The sequence below is a fragment of the Falco punctatus genome (genome assembly GCF_963210335.1).
Source record: "Falco punctatus genome assembly, chromosome: Z".
NCBI classification, from domain to species: domain Eukaryota; kingdom Metazoa; phylum Chordata; class Aves; order Falconiformes; family Falconidae; genus Falco; species Falco punctatus.
In genome coordinates this window covers 53,954,895-53,972,908 of record NC_137586.1, presented here as the reverse complement: position 1 = coordinate 53,972,908, position 18,014 = coordinate 53,954,895, and the positions used below count along the sequence as shown (strand labels likewise).

The 18,014-nt window shown below is 45.8% G+C and overlaps 1 protein-coding gene across 2 annotated transcripts; it reads right to left on the bottom strand.

The window, feature by feature from the left end:
* Positions 1 to 8,446: 8,446 nt before the first annotated feature.
* On the bottom strand, positions 8,447 to 17,931 carry FNTA (farnesyltransferase, CAAX box, subunit alpha). Of its 2 annotated transcripts, none has more exons than XM_080372062.1 (9): positions 17,513 to 17,892; positions 16,351 to 16,436; positions 15,634 to 15,748; positions 14,691 to 14,795; positions 13,824 to 13,950; positions 13,279 to 13,427; positions 11,249 to 11,311; positions 10,571 to 10,742; positions 8,447 to 9,040 (listed from the first exon to the last, which is right to left on the bottom strand). In XM_080372062.1, the coding sequence occupies exons 1-9, from the start codon at positions 17,734 to 17,736 to the stop codon at positions 8,921 to 8,923; spliced, it is 1,161 nt and encodes a 386-aa protein (XP_080228188.1). In that variant the 5' UTR covers positions 17,737 to 17,892; the 3' UTR covers positions 8,447 to 8,920. The 2 variants fall into 2 exon arrangements, with proteins under 2 accessions (XP_080228188.1, XP_080228189.1); XM_080372063.1 differs by lacking the exon at positions 8,447 to 9,040 and adding an exon at positions 9,049 to 9,781 and having other exon boundaries at positions 17,513 to 17,931.
* Between the last annotated feature and the right edge of the window lie 83 nt (positions 17,932 to 18,014).

The following is an 18,014-nucleotide window of genomic DNA, read 5'->3' as shown; positions in this document are numbered from 1 at the left end:
CCAGCTAAGCAGCATGCTCCTAATCTGCCTCAGCACAGACAGACAGCAACAGACAGAAGCATTCTGTGCTCGCCAAGGTGGTTTTGTACTGCGTAGATTAGGAAGGACTCGCATGCTGTTTGTCAGCCGAGTTGTGGAGACAGTAAGATAGAAGTCAGTACCAGCTTAGGCAGACACAGACACAGCTATACCAAGGCAAGTACATCAGCCTCTGACGAAAGCAGTCATAGGAAATTATTTCCCATGCTCCGCACTCCACTGAATGTTTCAATTACACTGATTTACAAGGGACAGTTGTGCCAGCACATTTTCCCCTTTAGGCACAGCTCTTCAGTAATAAAATTGTACACGAGTCACATTGCTAACACACAATCAGTAACAACAGTAAGTTTCCTTGTAGAGATGAGCCCTTATGACAAATTGTCCGGTGTTTCCACTGATAATAGGTAGGTAGTGTTTACAGCTTAAAGTCATCTAACACTTCCTGTAAGATTCTTCTCTCTGTAGCTCACACATTTTGTCAGGCTCCCACCTCCATGAGAAAGATTCTGTCTCAGACACATTTTAAAATGAAAATCTTGGTAGCCGCAGTTGCAAACTAGCTGGGCAGCCTGTCTTCCCAGCTCTGACAGCACCGTATTGCTGAGTGTGGCTGACTATCACAGAACTGAGGTGCCTTTTGAAAAGAACTGTAGAGCTTAGAGCTTCTTTGCAATCCAGATGACAGCAAGCATAAACATTTGAAAGAAAACCTGAAAATTTCTGTTAAAACATAATGACCTCTTCCCGCTCCCCCCCCCCCCCCCCCCCCCCCCCGCCCCCAAACTCTAGTCTCCAGCATGTTTTCTTAGGATTTGCATGATTTGTTTGGTCAGACATCTGTTTTACAGAAGATATTTTTCTGCTAGAGTACATATCTGGTTATTTCTTCACTGGTAAACTCAGAAGTGCCAACACCTTTGCAAGTATCACTGTGCTTGTATAACCAGTATAAAGCGCTATTAACCTTGTCAGTAGATGACTCTCTACATCTAGACATTTTCAAGAATGAGAAGGCTGTAGGTTGGCCACATCGTGAGAAAACAGTCTGAGTCTTGTCAGAAGATCCCACCGTTCTTGACACAGAACCACAACAGGGGTAAATCTTGGTATTTCCTCAGACCACAAGTGACCAGGATCACATCCCAAAATACACTGTCCCAGTGGACACTGTTCATCATCTCACCTTGGGATGAGTTATTTTCACTGAAATTCATGCCAGTGTCTATAAAGAATACTCAGCCTTATTCCACGTACCGTCTCAATTTTGTTTACGAAAGATACAGGAACTTAATAACACTATATGCAGAGGTGCAACTCTCTTCCCTCTTCATTGATGACATTTATTTTAAGGATTGCATTTGTCTGTTTTCTCTCTCTGAGCTTTCTTGACTGGCTGCGGCAAATATATTACTTTGTCCTGAAGACCTTGAACATCCTGTCTGCTCAGTACTCCGTATTTAGTGTAGTTTCAAACAGGAACAATTTGTGGGGGTAGAAATGTATACTTTTTGTTCTATGCTGGAGCGTCAAATGTGGTTTAAAAAAAAAGCAGGTAACAAATTTCCAAGAGTCTGAACTTCATGTCCATTTTAAATGGTCGTGGTCACGTGTTTTCTCTACTGCTGGAGAAGTGGCAAAACCATGAAAAAATTACACAGCTTTCATTTATTAATTCCATTCCCCATGAGTTGTTTTAGATTTAAAGAATGCATTGCATTAATGTATTTCAAGTGTCTAAAACAATCTCCACTACAGTTTAATTACAGCAGCAGATTTTAATGTTTAGTATCAGACAGACTGTTCATATTATGACATAAATACTAGTATTTATTCCCTTTATGATTATCTCCAAGAAAATACTTCCTATCACACAAGCACTCTATGCTAAGAACACAGTTTACAATAGCCATCGACTGAAATCAGGGCAGATGCAGCAGTTTTCTTGTACAGGCACACGCACCCTTTGCAGTTCTGTACTGAAGATGTCTTCTCTCTTTCACAAAGGGGAGCAAAAATACTTTTTGGCTGAATATATGCATGGAAAAAGATACAAAAACCCTACAGGCGCCACAGGGTTAAGACATTCAATGCAAAAAGGTCCCCAATAAACCCATTCCTTCCCTTCCAGTTCAATGAAGATACGTAACATTACCAGTTAGTTATAATCTGTTCTGTCCTATGACTTCAGTTTGGTCTGGTTACAAAGGGTGAAGAAAAAAAAATAATTCAGATTTTCAGCTGTCTGAACAGAACTCCAAGAAAAAAATAAGCGGATCTTCTAGGGTCCTCAAAGCATTTTTCCTAACTGTGCAGATAGGAATTCAAGGCTCCTAAATTCATCAAGTGCATGGAAAGTTTCTGGGATGAGAATATTCCAGTGCAAGACACCTCAATGCAACAGAATCTATCGTCCCTAAAAAGGGGTATTTTATGTCAATTAGCATCTGAGAAGAACAGACTATGCACGTTAAAGACCCAAAGAAACACACTAAAAAATTTCAAATGCTTTAAGTTGGTTTTATTACAAAATTACACTTGGTGATAGTTGCATACAATAGTATGTGCTGTCAGCGTTGTGTAGCTGCTCCCACATAAAGCAACAACTGCAGCACCTGCTTGCACTAACCAGAAGTAGGTTACTTTAGTAGCTAAGTTACCTGCAGTCATTACTGCTGCATCTGATGTGACCGTGTTAGGAGCCACAAGTGGGTAAACCGAGGCATGAGAAATTGGTTTTGTGCCTTATAAACTGCAGGTATAGCTTTATGTATTTATTTCAGGAAATTAACCCTTTACTGGTGCATTTCTGTAATTAAGCCTTAATGCATGTCTTGACTGCACCTGGCTACCAGCAGCAGCAGCAGTGACCCGAGACTATTACCACTGCACTCTTTCATTGCAATACCGCTTTACTAGGGGAATACTACACCGGATTTTAAACTAGTTGACGGCCCTACTTAGTGCTGCTTTCATTTACGTGCAGTATGTGTTGTGCTGTTTGTCCTCCTTGAGACCTGGGCTAAAGCCATCCCAGTGTAGTACTGCGCAGCGTTGGTTTATATGCGATGGACTCGTGGGCCGTAACACCGTGCCCTGCGCACTCGGCGGTGGTGTCGCCCCTGTGGGTCGGGCGGCCCCTGGCGGCAAATGCCAGCAACCGCACCTCTGGCTTCCCTTTTCCTGGGAGCCGGCCTATGGGCGGGATCCCAGCCTCCTCCTTCCCCCCGGGGCCAATTACTGAAAAATTTAGGGGTTTGGGAAATTCTGAGTACCTTTGGTCCGTTGGATGCACCACAGCGCGGGTCGTGGCCCTGCTTGCTAGGAACACTGAATGGGGTTTGCACCTCCTGGACCTGGTGGAGATTTAAGCAACTAATTCTAACTACTAACCTCGTGGCTACTCCAGCTCCCACGTGGCTGCTCTAGCTCCCGCGGCAGTGTCAGTATCCGTGGCGCCTATACTGAAGGAGAAGTACGGATTCTATATATGAAGAAGAAATGGAAACGGAAAGCAGCTCATTTTGTAAAGGGGGAGGATGAAGCAGGGCCATGACAGGATCAGGATGAACGCAGCGAACAGAACAACAGTTAACCTCCCGATTTCTGTTTCTGAATGAACAGTGGGATATGCAGAAAGATTAGGCCTGTCAATCAGGTGAACACCTTATCGCCTGGTTACTTCGATGCTAGAATAACAGGGCTAATACTATAGAATTGGAGGGTAGGGAAGCCAAGCAGCTGGGATCACTTTCTAAAGAAGGAGACGTTGACAGGGCATGCAAAAGGAATGCAAGCCCTCAGCCTCTGGAAGTGACTCCTGTCAAATGTTGAGGTACCCCTACAAGGAGGGTACCACACGTCACTCAGGCAAGTGGACTGCAACAGAGAACCGGACACTCAAGGGAACTACCTGTGAAAGACATGACTTCTTATAACCAGGATGATACATGGTCACCCATGGATCCTGGCAAAGTCCTTATGCACGCAGCCCATGTGACAGAAACTGGTACAGAGCAGACCATCATCATGTGCCAACTCACTGGCAACAAGGAGTTGAAAAGACGATGCACCAATGGTGGATGAAGTTATGAAGATAGCAGCTCTACCTCCATCACCTCAGCTGTGGAGAGACCGGTCCAGCAACTTGGTGAGGATATCCTGTTCCCCACCTGTATGGACCTGCATCTCAGCCATCAACCACAGATGCCCTTCTGTTTGGGAGGGAGAACACAGGAGATACCACAGGGTACCCTGTGGTTTTACCTGTGGGACCATGGAGAGAACATGAGGAGGTGGGATGGAAAAGCCACCTCAGTCCTGGAGGCACAGGTGCATTAATTACAAGGAAAAATAATCATAAATAAAGAGTCTTCCAAGAAGGTTGCTGCTCCAGTCTCCAGAGGGCAGTTTTCCAGACAGACTGAAAGAGCTGGCTTTACTCACAATCCTGTGAAAAGGAATTCTAATCCATTCTGCCAAGACATAAGTGACCAGAACTACTCCACGCTACATCTGCTTCGCACCACTTGCCACCCTGGTGGAGAATCCTACAAGCAGGATTACAGCGACGCTGCCTCCAGCCAGGCGGAGGACACGGATAGCTGCCTTTACCAGACCACGTGGATCTGCCGGCCAGGCACATCAGACCCACAGGAACATAAAGCTTTAGCAGATACAGGTGCACAGTGCACTTTAACGCCATCAAGCTATGAAGGGGCAGAGCCAACCGGTATTTCTGGAGTGACAGGGGGATCTCAACAGCTAACTGTATTGGAGGCTGAACTGGGAAGGAGTGACAAAAACGTCCCGTCGGGACTGGCCCAGAAGCTCCGTGTCTCCTTGGCATAGACTCTCAAATTAAGGTCAAGTTTATCTGAAACATTATCAGAAATAGTTCTTCTGGGTCCTACTGAAGGTATTGGAAAAGGTAAGAAAGTTGGTCAAAATTGTTCTTGGAAGCTAAACTTCCCCTGACAGTAGAAGAATGCTTAATCTAGAAAAAAAAACACACCATCACAAATCCCAGTGGGTGAAAACTGAAATAAAGCACTGAAATAGACAGTATTTTTCTCAGCTGTGAGGATAACCTTACCGTGATCTCCCAAAAGTGGGGTCCTTCAGTCCTTAACTCAAGAGTAGATGCCTTTTTCAAGCTCATTTGGAAGCTATGAGCCTGATGCAAAATGATATCTTATGGTCTGAATCATGCAGGAGGTCATTAGGAGAGGGTATTTCAAGGATCCGAAAGGGTATCAGTGGGCTTGTGGTATAGCTGCTCTGGAAACAGAGGAAATCGAGCAGCTTTCTACCTTGCCTGGTCTTTCAGAAGAACCTTCTGTGGTGGGGATTACTGAAAGCTGAGGAACAGCAGGCGCTGATCGCCTCTACCACGGTGCACCGGGGGCAATACCGCACCAACCGAGACTCACCGATTCCCACCCAGGAGCTGGTTCGCCAACTAGAGAACTAAGGAGCGACCTCAGCAGAACCCATTCACCCTTTAATAGCCCCCCGTATGGCCACTGTGACAATCCAATGGAGAATGGAGACGAACAATGGACTATCGTGGCCTGAATGAAGTTAGTGCCGCCGCCGAGTGCTGCCGTGCCAGACATGCTAGAACTTCAACATGAACTGGAATCAAAGGCAGCCAAGTTGTACGCCGCCACTGATACTGCAAATGCACTTTTCTCAATCCCTTTGGCTGCAGAGTGCAGGCCACAGTTTGCCTTCACTTGAAAGGTGTCCAATGCATCTGGAATCGACTGCCCCAGGGGTGGAAACTGGAAACACATCCCTACCATCTGCCATGGACTGATCCAGGCTGCACTGGAACAGGGTGAAGGTCCAAAACACCTGCAAGACATTGATGACATCATCGTATGGGGCAATACAGCAGAAGAACTTTTCGAGAAAGGGGAGAAAATCATCCAAATCCATCTGAAAGCCGGTTTTGCCGTAAACCAAAGTAAAGTCAAGGGACCTGCACAGGAGATCCAGTTTTTAGAGACGAAATGGCAAGATGTATGTTGTGAGATCCCAACAGATGTGATCAACAAAACAGCAGTGATGTCTCCACCAACTAGTAAGAAAGAAACTCACGCTTTCTTAGGCGTTTTGGGCTTTTGGAGAATGAACATACCAAGTTACAGTACGATTGTAAACCCTCTTTATCGTGTGATGTGAAAGGAAAACTATTTTAAATGGGGCCCTGAGCAACAAGCCTCTGGATAAATTAAACGAGAGATAGTTCAAGCAAGGCCTTGTGCCAGTTTGGACTGCGCAAGACGTAAAGAATGTGCTCTACACCACAGCCGGGGAGAATGGCCCTGCCGGGAGCACCTAGCAGAAAGCACCAGGGGACACTCAAGGCCAGTCCTTGGGCTTTTGGCGTCGGTGATAGAGAGGATCTGATGCCCACCAGACTCCAACTGAAAAAGAGATACTGGCAGCTTATGAAGGGGTTCAAGTTGCTTTGGAAATGATCAATAGCGAAGCACAGCTCCTTCTGGCGCCCCGGTTACCAGTGCTGGGATGGAGGTTTCAAGGGAGGGCCTCCCCTACACATCATGCAACTGATGCTAGGTGGAGTAAGTGGGTCACGCTGATTACACAACGAGCTCAGACAGGAAACCTCAGTCATCCAGGAATCTTGGAAATTCTTACGGACTGGCCAAAAGGCAAAGACTTCAGGATGTCACCAGAAGAAAAGGTGACACGTGCTGAAGAAGCCCCACCGTACCATGAACTGCCTGACCGTAAGAAGTATGCCTTATTTACCGATGGGTCCTGTGGTATTGGTAGGAAAGCAACAGAGGTGGAAGGCGGCTGTATGGAGACCCCTGTGACATGATGCAGAATCTGCTGAAGGGGAATCAAGTCAGTTTGCAGAGGTGAAAGCTACCCAGCTGGCTTTAGAGGTTGCTGAATGAGGAAGGTGCTGATGCTTTAACTCTGTCCTGATTCATGGATGGTGGCAAATGCCCTGTGGGGGCGGCTGCAGCAATGGAAGCGAAGTAATTGGCAACAAAGAGGTGAACCCATCTGGGCTGCCACACTGCAGCAAGATATTGCTGCTCGGGGAGGGGGGTAGAACCTGGTTGTAAAAGTACGTCACGTAAATGCTCACGTACCCAAGAGCTAGGCCACTGAAGAACACCGAAACAACCAGCAGGTAGATCAAGAAGCGGAGACTGAAGTGGCTCAGGTGGATATGGATTGGCAACATAAGGGTGAGTTAGTTATAGCTCGGTGGACCCATGACACCTCAGGCCATCAAAGAAGAGGTGCAAAATATAGGTGGGCCCAGGATCGAGGGGTGGACTTAACCATGGACACTACTGCAGAGGTAATCCACGAATGTGACACATGCGCTGCAATTAAGCAAGCCAAGCAGTTAAAAGCCTCTGTACGGAGGATGATGGCTGAAATAATAGTACGGGGAGGCCTGGCAGACTGACTATACTGCACTCCCACAGACTCACCCAGACAAACGCCATGTGTTTACAATGGTGGAAGCAACCACCGGATGGCTGGAAACATACCCTGCGCCCCACGCCACAGGTTGAAAAGGCGCTATCCTGGGCCTTGAAAGGCAGGTCTTGTGATGACATGGCACCCCAGAAAGAGTTGAATCAGACAACAGAACTCAGTTCTGAAACAGTCTCGTAAACACCTGGGCCAAAGAGCGTGTGTATCATATTCCCTACCACGCACCAGCCTCTGGGAAAACTGAGTGATGTAACGGACTGTTAAAAGACTAGACTGAAAGCAAAGGGTGGTGGAACTTTCAAACATTGGCATACACACTCAGCAAAGGCCACCTGGTTAGTCAACACCACAGGATCTATCAGACAAGCTGGACCCGCCCAACCAAAGCTTTTACATACTGTAGAAAGGGACACAGTTCCAGTAGTCCACCTTAACATTATGTCTGGGGCATTCCTGCCTCTGGCAAAGGCAAACACACTTGTGGGACCGCTTTTGCTAATGGACCTGGGAGCACTTACTAGGTAATACGGAAGGATGGGGAAGTTTGATGTGTGCCTCAAGGGGATTTGATTTTGGGTGAAAACAGCCAATTAATTAAATTGGGTGATGTTAATTGTTACACAGTATTGTATACTGTCATTTCTATATGCCTATTAGTGCACCGAGTGCCTTGTGGTGCCATCTCTACCACTTTTGGATTTGAACCCGAGTCCTTTTCAACTGCCACACCAATGAAGAATGGCTTTGGTGAAACCGGACCAGGGCAGCTCTAATAGAATTAGAACTGCCTCCAAGACACAACAATCCAACAACTCGTACCATCTTTCCCACCCGGACAGACTGTTACAACAGATGAAGCCCAATGTCACGGACTAAATGAACGCAGCGGACTTCAGAAGGATGGTCCATAGACTAAGGGAATGATATCCGTGTATTTATATTAAAAGACAGGAGATGTGGTTATGTATTGGAAAACGCTGCATGACATAAATGGTATGGAATAAGGGGTGGATACTGTCCTGGTTTTGGCTGGGATAAGGTTAATTTTCTTCTTAGTAAGTAGTGAAGTGTTGTGTTTTGGCTACGATGCGAGAACAATGTCATAGAACACTGATGGTTTTTAATTGTTGCTGGGTAACGTTTATGTTAATTCCAGGACTTTGCAGTTTCTCAGGCCTTGCCAGCCAGAGGGCTGGAGGGACACAAGAAACTGGGAGGGGGCACAGCTAGGACAGCTGACCTGAGCTAGCCAAAGAGGTATTCCATACCATGGGATGTCATGCTCAGTATACAAACTGGGGACTGGGGGTTGGCCGGCACCTGCTGATCATTCCTCGGGGGCTGGCCAGGCATCAGTCAGCAGGTGGTGAGCAGTTTTCTTCCAAGTTCAGTTACTGCTGTTTGTCTGTTCAGTGCCTGAGCTGTGCTTGTCCTTAAGGGACCTTCCAATATATCTCCAGTATTCCTTCCGGATGGTGTCTTTTTCTTTAGCTAGAATTTCACACAACTACGAAAGACAATTGAGACATTGGAGTGTTACACCAAAAGCTGATGGAATTCTTAATTATCTTTATAAAAACACAGGCAATATAGGATTAAGCTAGTATTAAAACACCTTCCTTAGCAACATTTGTTTTATTCACCAGTTGCAACTGTCCAGTGACCTCAAACCGGTATCAGTTCCAATTGATAGTCAACCAGTCTGACACTGCACAAATCTCCCCAGTCCTACTTCAGTTGCAACTGCTTCCCCATGACTCCTTTCTGTGCCCACCACTTGTCATCTATCCCAGGCTATTCAGCCTGCAGTACACTACAGCATACTTGTGACTTCCTGACAAACCTGACTGTCTTTCAGTGGTCCAGTAGCTGTAAACCGCTTCATTCAAAACAGCGGGGGAACATCCTGCTCTTAAATCTCCAGTACTGCCAATGGACTGACAGGAGGCATTTTGTTCATTGTTTTTCCCTCAGCATACTGTCCCAAAAGGATTCTCCATGCAAGTCAGTAACCTTCTCTCACGACATGTTAAAGCTGGTGCCGTACGATATTTCTACACATTCTGATTTGTTTTATTTCGACTTGGGTAAGCAGCGAGGCACAGAAGTCAACCCCACTCACAGGACATGCTGTGTAAAATGTATATGCTATGAACACTGTACAAGTCTTCTAGTCAATTCCCTTTGATAATGCAGATGGCATTGCCCTGGTCAGCGAACGAGAGTTGAGAAACAGGAGATTCCATGCCTAAATAGATGAAGAAATCAAACTCAGAGAAACAGTGTAAAGGGACACCAAGCTGTGAGGTACAACTGCACTTACTTATACTCTGGTTGTAGAACACAACAAAGGAAAAGTGTTGACAAAGGAAAACATTGGAATACAGACTCCATGTGAGAGCTGCAGCTCTAATTGCACTGTGTTCCAGTCTGTTCCACAGCGAATGAAAAGTAAAAGTAAAAAAGTAAAAAAGTAATGTAAAAACTACACTGCAAACCACACGGATCTCCCCAAATGTGCAGGTCAGGGAATACACAACATTGCTACAAGTCATTTATTCTCTGTAGGAAATGGTGCCTGACATTCCTCACAATGTCCCCAGGGCCTACTAGCCTTTAAGCTAATTCTGCCAGCTTTCTTGGAAAGACCTAAGAAGTGCAAAGGGACTTTAGATACAGATACTTGGAGCAAGATTCACTAGCCTGCAGGTAAGTGATTTTGGACTACAAAGTTAGCATCAGAACCTCCTTGATTGTTCAAGTATCTCCTTTCTTCCGCAGGCAGTATTAGGAACCTTCCTTCACTACCAGGTGAAGAAAACTTACAGTCATTTTGTAACTGGCAAATTATTATTTACAGAAAAATTCATGAGACTCTTGGGATTATCTGGCTTTCAAGTTCAACTCTCCATAGAGCTCCTGAGATTGACAAATAACCTGCTCTAGTTATGAAAATCAATCTCATTTTGTCAGGATATAAACCAAGAGAGCAACAGACAGCATTCCTGAGAAGCAAACCCAACCTCTCAAAACGTACCTCCAATGCCTTGTTTAGTGTTTCTTCCTTGTTATCACACTGGTTCTCAAGCATATCTTCATATATGTCCACAAGAAAGGCAATCAGATAGGGTGAACTGTGGCTAGGCTGTAAACTCAACAGCTGCTCTAACAGATTTGGATACTCAGAAAGACCACGATCCTGTAGAATCCTAGAACAGAGGTTAATAGGCTTGAAACGTAATGCTGGGAAATATGGTGTGAAGAATTCAACTTTGGTTATGACTCCTTTATTTAGAGATCAGTTTTGAAACAGGGGTGCAAACTCAAGTAAGGCAGAAAGTAAGCAGCATGCAGCAATAATACAGCTTAATGTGGCAGTAGGCTAAATACAGGCACGCTCAACTGAGCAGAAATTAAGACTGAAAGCATGCTCACTGCTTCCTACTCTATGCTCTTGAACCCAGTAACATCACAGGCCAAGTTTTTAAAAGCATGCGAAGCACTTGCAATCTCCCACAAGAACTACAGGGCCAGAAACTTAGCGGACAGTTACAGAGAAATTAGGTTGATGTATGAAGCCTTTGAGCAAGCTTTTGCCTCCCTGCTTAAGCCCACAGCACTAGAATGAACAGCAACAAGCTCTTTCTAGTTAAGAGCTAGGCGTAAGACACTTTCTACAGATACTCTCTTTGCCCCACAGAGAAGAATACCTCACCCTTTTAAATAGTTCCAAGCGCTCTCATTGTGTGGCACTGCTGTGATCATCTCAAGAGTGTATCTGTGAGAAAAAGACAATAGGTCAGGAACGCAACCACTAACAATGCAGTTAGAAATTACTGGTATGTGCTCAGACACTCCCAAACACATCCTCTACTCTGATTCAGAGACTTTTTGCAGATCATCTCAACTGGATCACAGATCAAAAATGCCTTGCAATACAATCACTGCCAGTCCCAGACCAACAGACACTGACAGAACTGTTTTAGATTCTGAAGTCTTCCATTTGCTGCATTTTATACAATAATGAAACAGTTCTTGAAATTATGAGCAATTGCACTAAGAAAAAACACGATACACTGTCCGTCCTGGTATGCTAAAGGAATAACTTGTGCCTTAATGCTCAGAAATGGCAAGGGGCTGAAAAGGGCTAGAGTAATTGAAGCCCAGGTTGAGCTATGTTTATATGAGTGCAAGATCATCTCAACTATGTACCTATTCAAAATGTTCTGTACCTACTTGCAGAACCTTTTTCACGAGGCTGTATTTGAGCAAACTGCAGAAAGGCAAAGCTTGAGCTTTCAGCTCACACAGCCTTCTGCAGCAGTTCTTTTAAAGTAACAATTAGGCAACTCCTCTGAAAGCAAAGCAACAAGAGACATTTGCCGTACGTTTGCAAAGCCACATTTCATCTTCACAAAACAGACTTTACCTTCTGCCCTTCACCAGCGTAATCATTCACCTGATTTTCAGAGACAACAAATACTGACAAAAAGTTCTATAAGCAATACAATACTGAAGAAGAAAAACCCCACAAACCCACAACTCTAAACCTTTTTTAACTTTCTGCAGTCACTATGGCTAAGACCGAGTTTACCAAGCAACAAGCAGCCCAGCTACAGTTCTATAATGACATCCCTGAAGTCTTAACCTTAGACAGTCTGATTCTTTAGATGGTATCTAATTAACTTGAACACAGCACCATGTATAAACAGATCAAGGGAGGATGTTTAGATCCGACCTCTGGAGAGAAAAAGCTGTAAATATCCGAGCCTAAGGCATAGAAATAGCTCAGATTTATTAATCTGCAGAGAAGTTATAGACTGGAAGAGAAGTACAACTTAGAGCAGTTTGCAAAGACAACCACAGAAGGCGATGAGGGTTGGGATCCTCTATGAACAATGTACCAATGGACCTATTCAGAGACCCAGTATTTCTTCTGAAGAGTAACTCCAAATAATTGCAGGAACTTCTCCTCATTGCTCCTTCGCTTTAGACAAACAGCTTCTCCTAACCGTCAATCCTGACCAGCGGTCTGAGACAAGAAAACCATAGCAGGAAGATTCCTTTACCACCATCAGCTGTAAAATAAATGTCTAGAGGCCCAGTTTGTCTTCAGTTACAAACATGCAGCTTTGAAACCGTTTCCAAAGCTCGCTGTCCTCCAAACCGGCCAACTCACAGAGACATTTGTTGTTGCACTGACCACAAACCCCTGAAAGCTCCTTTCTTTTTCCAGCTGTATCAAACTCCTCACAAAAGGCAATTCCTCTTCCTACAACCCACGCCCGTGTTATCTTTAAATCATTGCGGCTACTGTACTACTGAAACAGCAGTTTATTACAACACAGAGTGCCTCTCCTTCCAAGCTTTCTAGGGGTAGGACGTAAGACACCACTGAACAGCACAGCTCACGACGTTTCCAGTGCCACACATCTGCAGGTTGTTCCACTACAGCTAGCTGACTACAAAAAGCCCAAAGTTTTGTTTGCACAATAAACTGGGTCGGAACACAGATTCATGAGAACGCCTTGCCCAGGGTAAGCAGAGCTTGCTTCTGTACTGCTCAACAAGTCAGCAGTACTGAAGCAAGCTATATATGCACTAACACTTGATCTGCCATCCACGAGAGTGAGCCCAGAAACCGCAATAAAAGCAGGAAAGACAAGCCCACAGGGACTGTCAAAATATTCCTTTGCTTCCATATAATGGAGAATGCTTAATGCGAGCATGAAAAGCATTACTAACTGGACTTCTGTGTCTAGGACTACTGGATCATCATAGCCGACGGTGCTGAAAATTACGAAGTGTCGTTGGTTCCAAACCGAGTTGTTTCTCACATCTTCCCTCAAAAGCTGGTCTACATATTCTAGTTCATCGTCCCATAATTTGAACTCCTGTGGCAAGGGAAGGAAGAGACAATGTCACAATCCAAAGGTTTATATATTCTCCTTGCTCCTGAGGTCTCTGAACATTAGATACAGAGACTTTTTAAAAGAAATAAATTAAGGATGGGTGAACGAGGAACATGATACAAGGGTATTAGCGCTTCATTAAATTCACACACGGAACAGCAAGCAAACAAGAAAAGACCTTTCTGAACTTGCTTCTTAAAAGGCAAGTTTATAGCTAACCTCTACCACACATTAAAATACAACTGGTTTTCCCCCCTCAGCCTTAAGAAACAAAGTGCCAGATGGAATTCCGATTGCATTTAAGAAACCAAACTCTACAACCTGAGCAGGTTATTCAGTGAATCTCAGTGATTCTGAATACAATGTTGGATACGATACCCGAATAACCCACTGTCTGTGTTGCCATGCATGGTAATTTTTGGCATCTTGCTTAAGAATGTCAGCTACGAACTGAAGCTCTTCGGATGGATCCTGCAGCCACTCCACCAACACCCGTCTGTGATGCCTAAGGACAAGAGGAGAAAACTATTTTTAGAACAGTCTATAAAAATTTTTACGATGTGTGGTCTGTATTCAAACAGTATGTAACAACTGTACTACTCAGGAACAAAACACGAGTTAAACACTTCAAATCAAACGTACCAAAATACTTCAATTGTGTCTGAGATATATTTGACGCATACTTATCCTATAACAAATTCTAACTACGCATACACACTGGCCAATCACCTCCTTTTAGACAAGTTATGTTTACTTGAAGTAACATTCCCACTTTTAACACTCCTGGCCAAAGCCTTCAGCAGAATAAAATTTTCTAGTCCTATGTTATTTCTCTAGCAATAACAACCCTGCTGCTTTTCCTATTCCCCCCAAAAAACAACAACAGGTAAGCAAACCCCAAGAGCCAACAAAAGAAAAAATAGTTATTTCTATTTGTCTTTTTGTTTGCCTTTTCATCAGTCATTTTTTTGGTCTGTCAGGCTTATTTTGACAGCTTAAAAATTGAAATGAAAACAAGACCTTTTTTGCACGTCATAATCACTTTTAGAACAAACTGCTAAAGAGGCCTTTGGCAGTGACACTGACGCAACTCCATGTAACTCCTCCACTACCGCCACTGCAGTAGATGCAGGCAGCAACTTTCAATAACTTTTAGCATCCATGATCACAAATTACTCTAGCCAATTTACAAAGCAAAAGTTACCTGCAAAAGTGTTAAGAACTGAGAGTAAAACATGATTTTACCACACTTGGTAGTTCTTTGGCTGATCTTCAATGATAGCTGTAATATACTTCAGTTCCTCATGAAGATCCTTTCCCAAAGACCGCAGGAGGACTCTCCGGAAATGCCTGTGTAAAAGTCAAGCATTCAGACACTGCAACAGGGCTCTCCTAAAATTCACAGAGAGGAACACAGAATAAACTTGGTTCACAGTTTTTCTAACAAATAATGAGTTAAAAAGACTGCAAAAAACTAAACCACATATCCAGGTCTGCTGAAGGCCATTCCATTATCAAACAGGGGAGAACTGGAATACAGCTGGTTAAACCAGCATGTTATCTAAGTTCACAGCGATCCTGTTTCAAATGAACCTCTGCCAAGCCACAGGAGTCTTATCATCATGGAAACCATGAATTATGCGCTAAAGAAACGTAAACTTTCTGACCTCATGCAAGTTAGTCAAATAAAGACATACAAAGAGGTAGCTGTTGGCATAAACATGTTACAGGGCCCTGCTCTGAACATCCAAAATTCACTGTTTATTCATTACCTACATGAACACTAACCTAAAATGCACCATTTAGTAAGTATACAGTTATTTCGCAGGAAACGGCAGCTATCGTGCTTTTATGCCTCTTCTTGGAGTCAACAGAGGCCATCTTCAGCATTTTGCCAAGGCTGTGTCATCAGGTAAGCAACCTAATGTTAAACATCAAAGTTCCTTTTGTGGCTAATCGTGATCTTGATTGATAATATCCTCTAAGCCAAATGAAAGAAAACCACTAAATCAAAATAAGACATGGAAAATACTGAACAAAGACTTTCTTCAGAAGCTCACTGGAAGTCTACACTAGTCCTCTGCATGAACTCAACTAGTCATACGCTGATCAGACTAACAAAATTATAAAACACGTAAGAGGTCAGCAATCAAAGGACAACAGAAATAATCCCAAGATTATCAGTTACCATGCTGTGTAGTTTGCAGCATTTAACTCAATGGCATCTGCTGTTAACTTGAAAGCTCTTTCGCTTCTCTCATCCCGCTGCAGAACCGCCCGGAAGTAATCATAGACGTCTTGAACTAAATAGATAACAGCATCTTATTGAAGGCTATAAGACAACTGCCTGATTAGCGTGTAAGGTTAATAATCCTTTGATACTACTTCCTATTTTGTGGACTTCATAAATGTTAAAATGACAGCTACAGATTGGTCTAACAGCACTATTGATGGAAAGTTCTAAACGATACCAGCATACCCAAAGCCTACAAAAATATCTTAAAAATACACCATCCAAACCATACGCAAAACCATCAGAAAAACGCCTTGCTGCTTACTCACATTACTTCCCCAGATGCACGACCTTCATATGTCTGTCTGTCTTCCACTTGTGGGCTAGAAATGCCTTATTATGTGAACCAGCCAATCTGCTGTATTGCCTCTCAAGCCATATGAGTTTAAAATAAAACTTTGGCTATTCACATCTCAGATGAAGATTCAACTTCAGAGACGCTTGGTGAAAACAGCACACACAACCACCGTAACAGGATAAATATTGATTTTTCCAGTGTACTCCTCTAGAAAACATATTACCCAAAACATGAAGTTTCGCTTTCACACCACCAAGGGCCGATATCAATTCAACCGCCTTTGGTTTTCAGTGCAGAATGTATTTAAAACTTACATTTTTTACTGTAGATGATCTGAACAACAGGATTTGGCCCGTCGTTCTGAGGGATAGGTTCAATATCTGCCCATTCCTTCCTGACCCTGTAAATACATGGTTTTGTCTTTTCAGCGCTTCCAAGAAGCAAAAAAGGCAAAGCTACATGCAGAGATCTACGTCCAGTAACACACCCCTGTTCCCACCGGTCCCCGTTATTATCACTGTATTATTGCCTGTTGCACAGACCAGCATGAACTCGAGGAAAGGAGGCCCCGACACAGGCGACCACATGAAAATTCAGTCACAAGGTCGCCTGGCGGAGGACGGCCCCAGCTGCCCCGCGGTGACTCGGGTACGAGCGGATCACGGCGCTCGCAGCGCCGAGCGGCTGCTGAGGCTTCCCGCTCCAGCCGCCGGCACCGCCGCCTGAACAGTGCATGCTGTACCACTCATCTAAAGGATGACGCAACTATGTTTAGTTAAAGTCGGGAGATGTCCAAGGGCCCTTACTGCCACACGACGGATGCACAGACTGCTAAGTCTTAGATTCCTGTTGTACATGCAACGCGGCGAAGATGGAGGCTTCGAACATGGCCGCTAAGGAACACAGTCTGCGTAGAGACAACTCCTCCAGGACACTGCGCAGGCACGAGATATGCTCATGTTGTTAACGTGAAGATATACTAGGCCCTTGAATGGAATGTGCCAATTGTCCAGGTGTGAGAGATGTTAAGGTGTTCCCGGAAAGTTAATGAATAGACACGAGTGACTTGTATAAAGAGGGGCTGAAAGGTTCCCTCGGTGTGCATGCCTTTGGTGGAGCGATCCCCCCTGCACCCAGCGCTGCCGAATAAAGATAACCTCCGCTCGCTCGAATATTGGGGACCGATTCTTCAAATCACCACCCAGCCCTGCCCTGCCCTGCCCCGCCCGCCGCCGCCGCAGCCCTGCCCGCCGCCCCGCCCCGGCCCTGCCCTGCCCTGCCCTGCCCGCCGCCGTCCCGCTCAGCCTCTCCTCCCTCTCCTCCGCCCGCGGGGCCGGCCCTGCACGGACAGTAGCCGGCCCTCTCCTCCCGCCGCCCCAGCAGCGGGGGCGGCTGCCACGGCCGTGGCGAGAGGGAGGCTCCGCGCCGCCGCAGCCCCATCCCGGCCGGCCGAGGGCTGCGCTGTCGCGGCCGTACCTGTAGGGCACGTAGCCGGCGTCCTCCCTCGCATCCGCTTCCTCCAGCAGCTGCCCGAAGCCGCCCTCCGGATCCCCGCCGTTCTTCTCCGGCTGCAGCTCCGCCGCCGCCGGCCTTGCCGCCGGGCCCGCTGCCGCCATCGCCCCGCCGCCGCTTCCGGGGCCTGGTGAAACCAGAGAGGCGGGCGCCGCGGCGGAGGGCAGAGCGGCCGCGTGGCTCTCCATCGCCCCCGCCTGGGATGGAGGGCAGGGGGCTGCGCGGCCGGGACCGCGGCGCGCCGGGCGGGCGGGACGGCTGCCCCCCGACCAGTAACCGGTACCGGCAGCGCCCGGGGGCCGCGCCGAGAGTATTAATTCGCGGCTCTGCTCATTAATCGTCGGGAACGTACCGGAGGAGGCGGCGGGAGGCGAGCCGGCGCCCGGCTCTGGCGTGCTCCAGTTTGCTCCTCCCCTTCCACCGTCCCCTGACGGAAACGTGAGGGACCGGCGGGGCCAGCGCTGGT

What these genes read in the sequence shown, in the direction of transcription:
- FNTA (XM_080372062.1), bottom strand. Translation starts at nt 17,736, where the DNA reads ATGGAGAGCCACGCGGCCGCTCTGCCCTCCGCCGCGGCGCCCGCCTCT. An exon ending in GCTGCAAACTACACAGCATG is followed by an intron (nt 14,796 to 15,633) that starts GTAACTGATAAT and finishes ACTTTTACACAG; the next exon opens with GCATTTCCGGAGAGTCCTCC. An exon ending in CCAAAGAACTACCAAGTGTG is followed by an intron (nt 13,951 to 14,690) that starts GTAAAATCATGT and finishes TCTTGTCCTTAG; the next exon opens with GCATCACAGACGGGTGTTGG.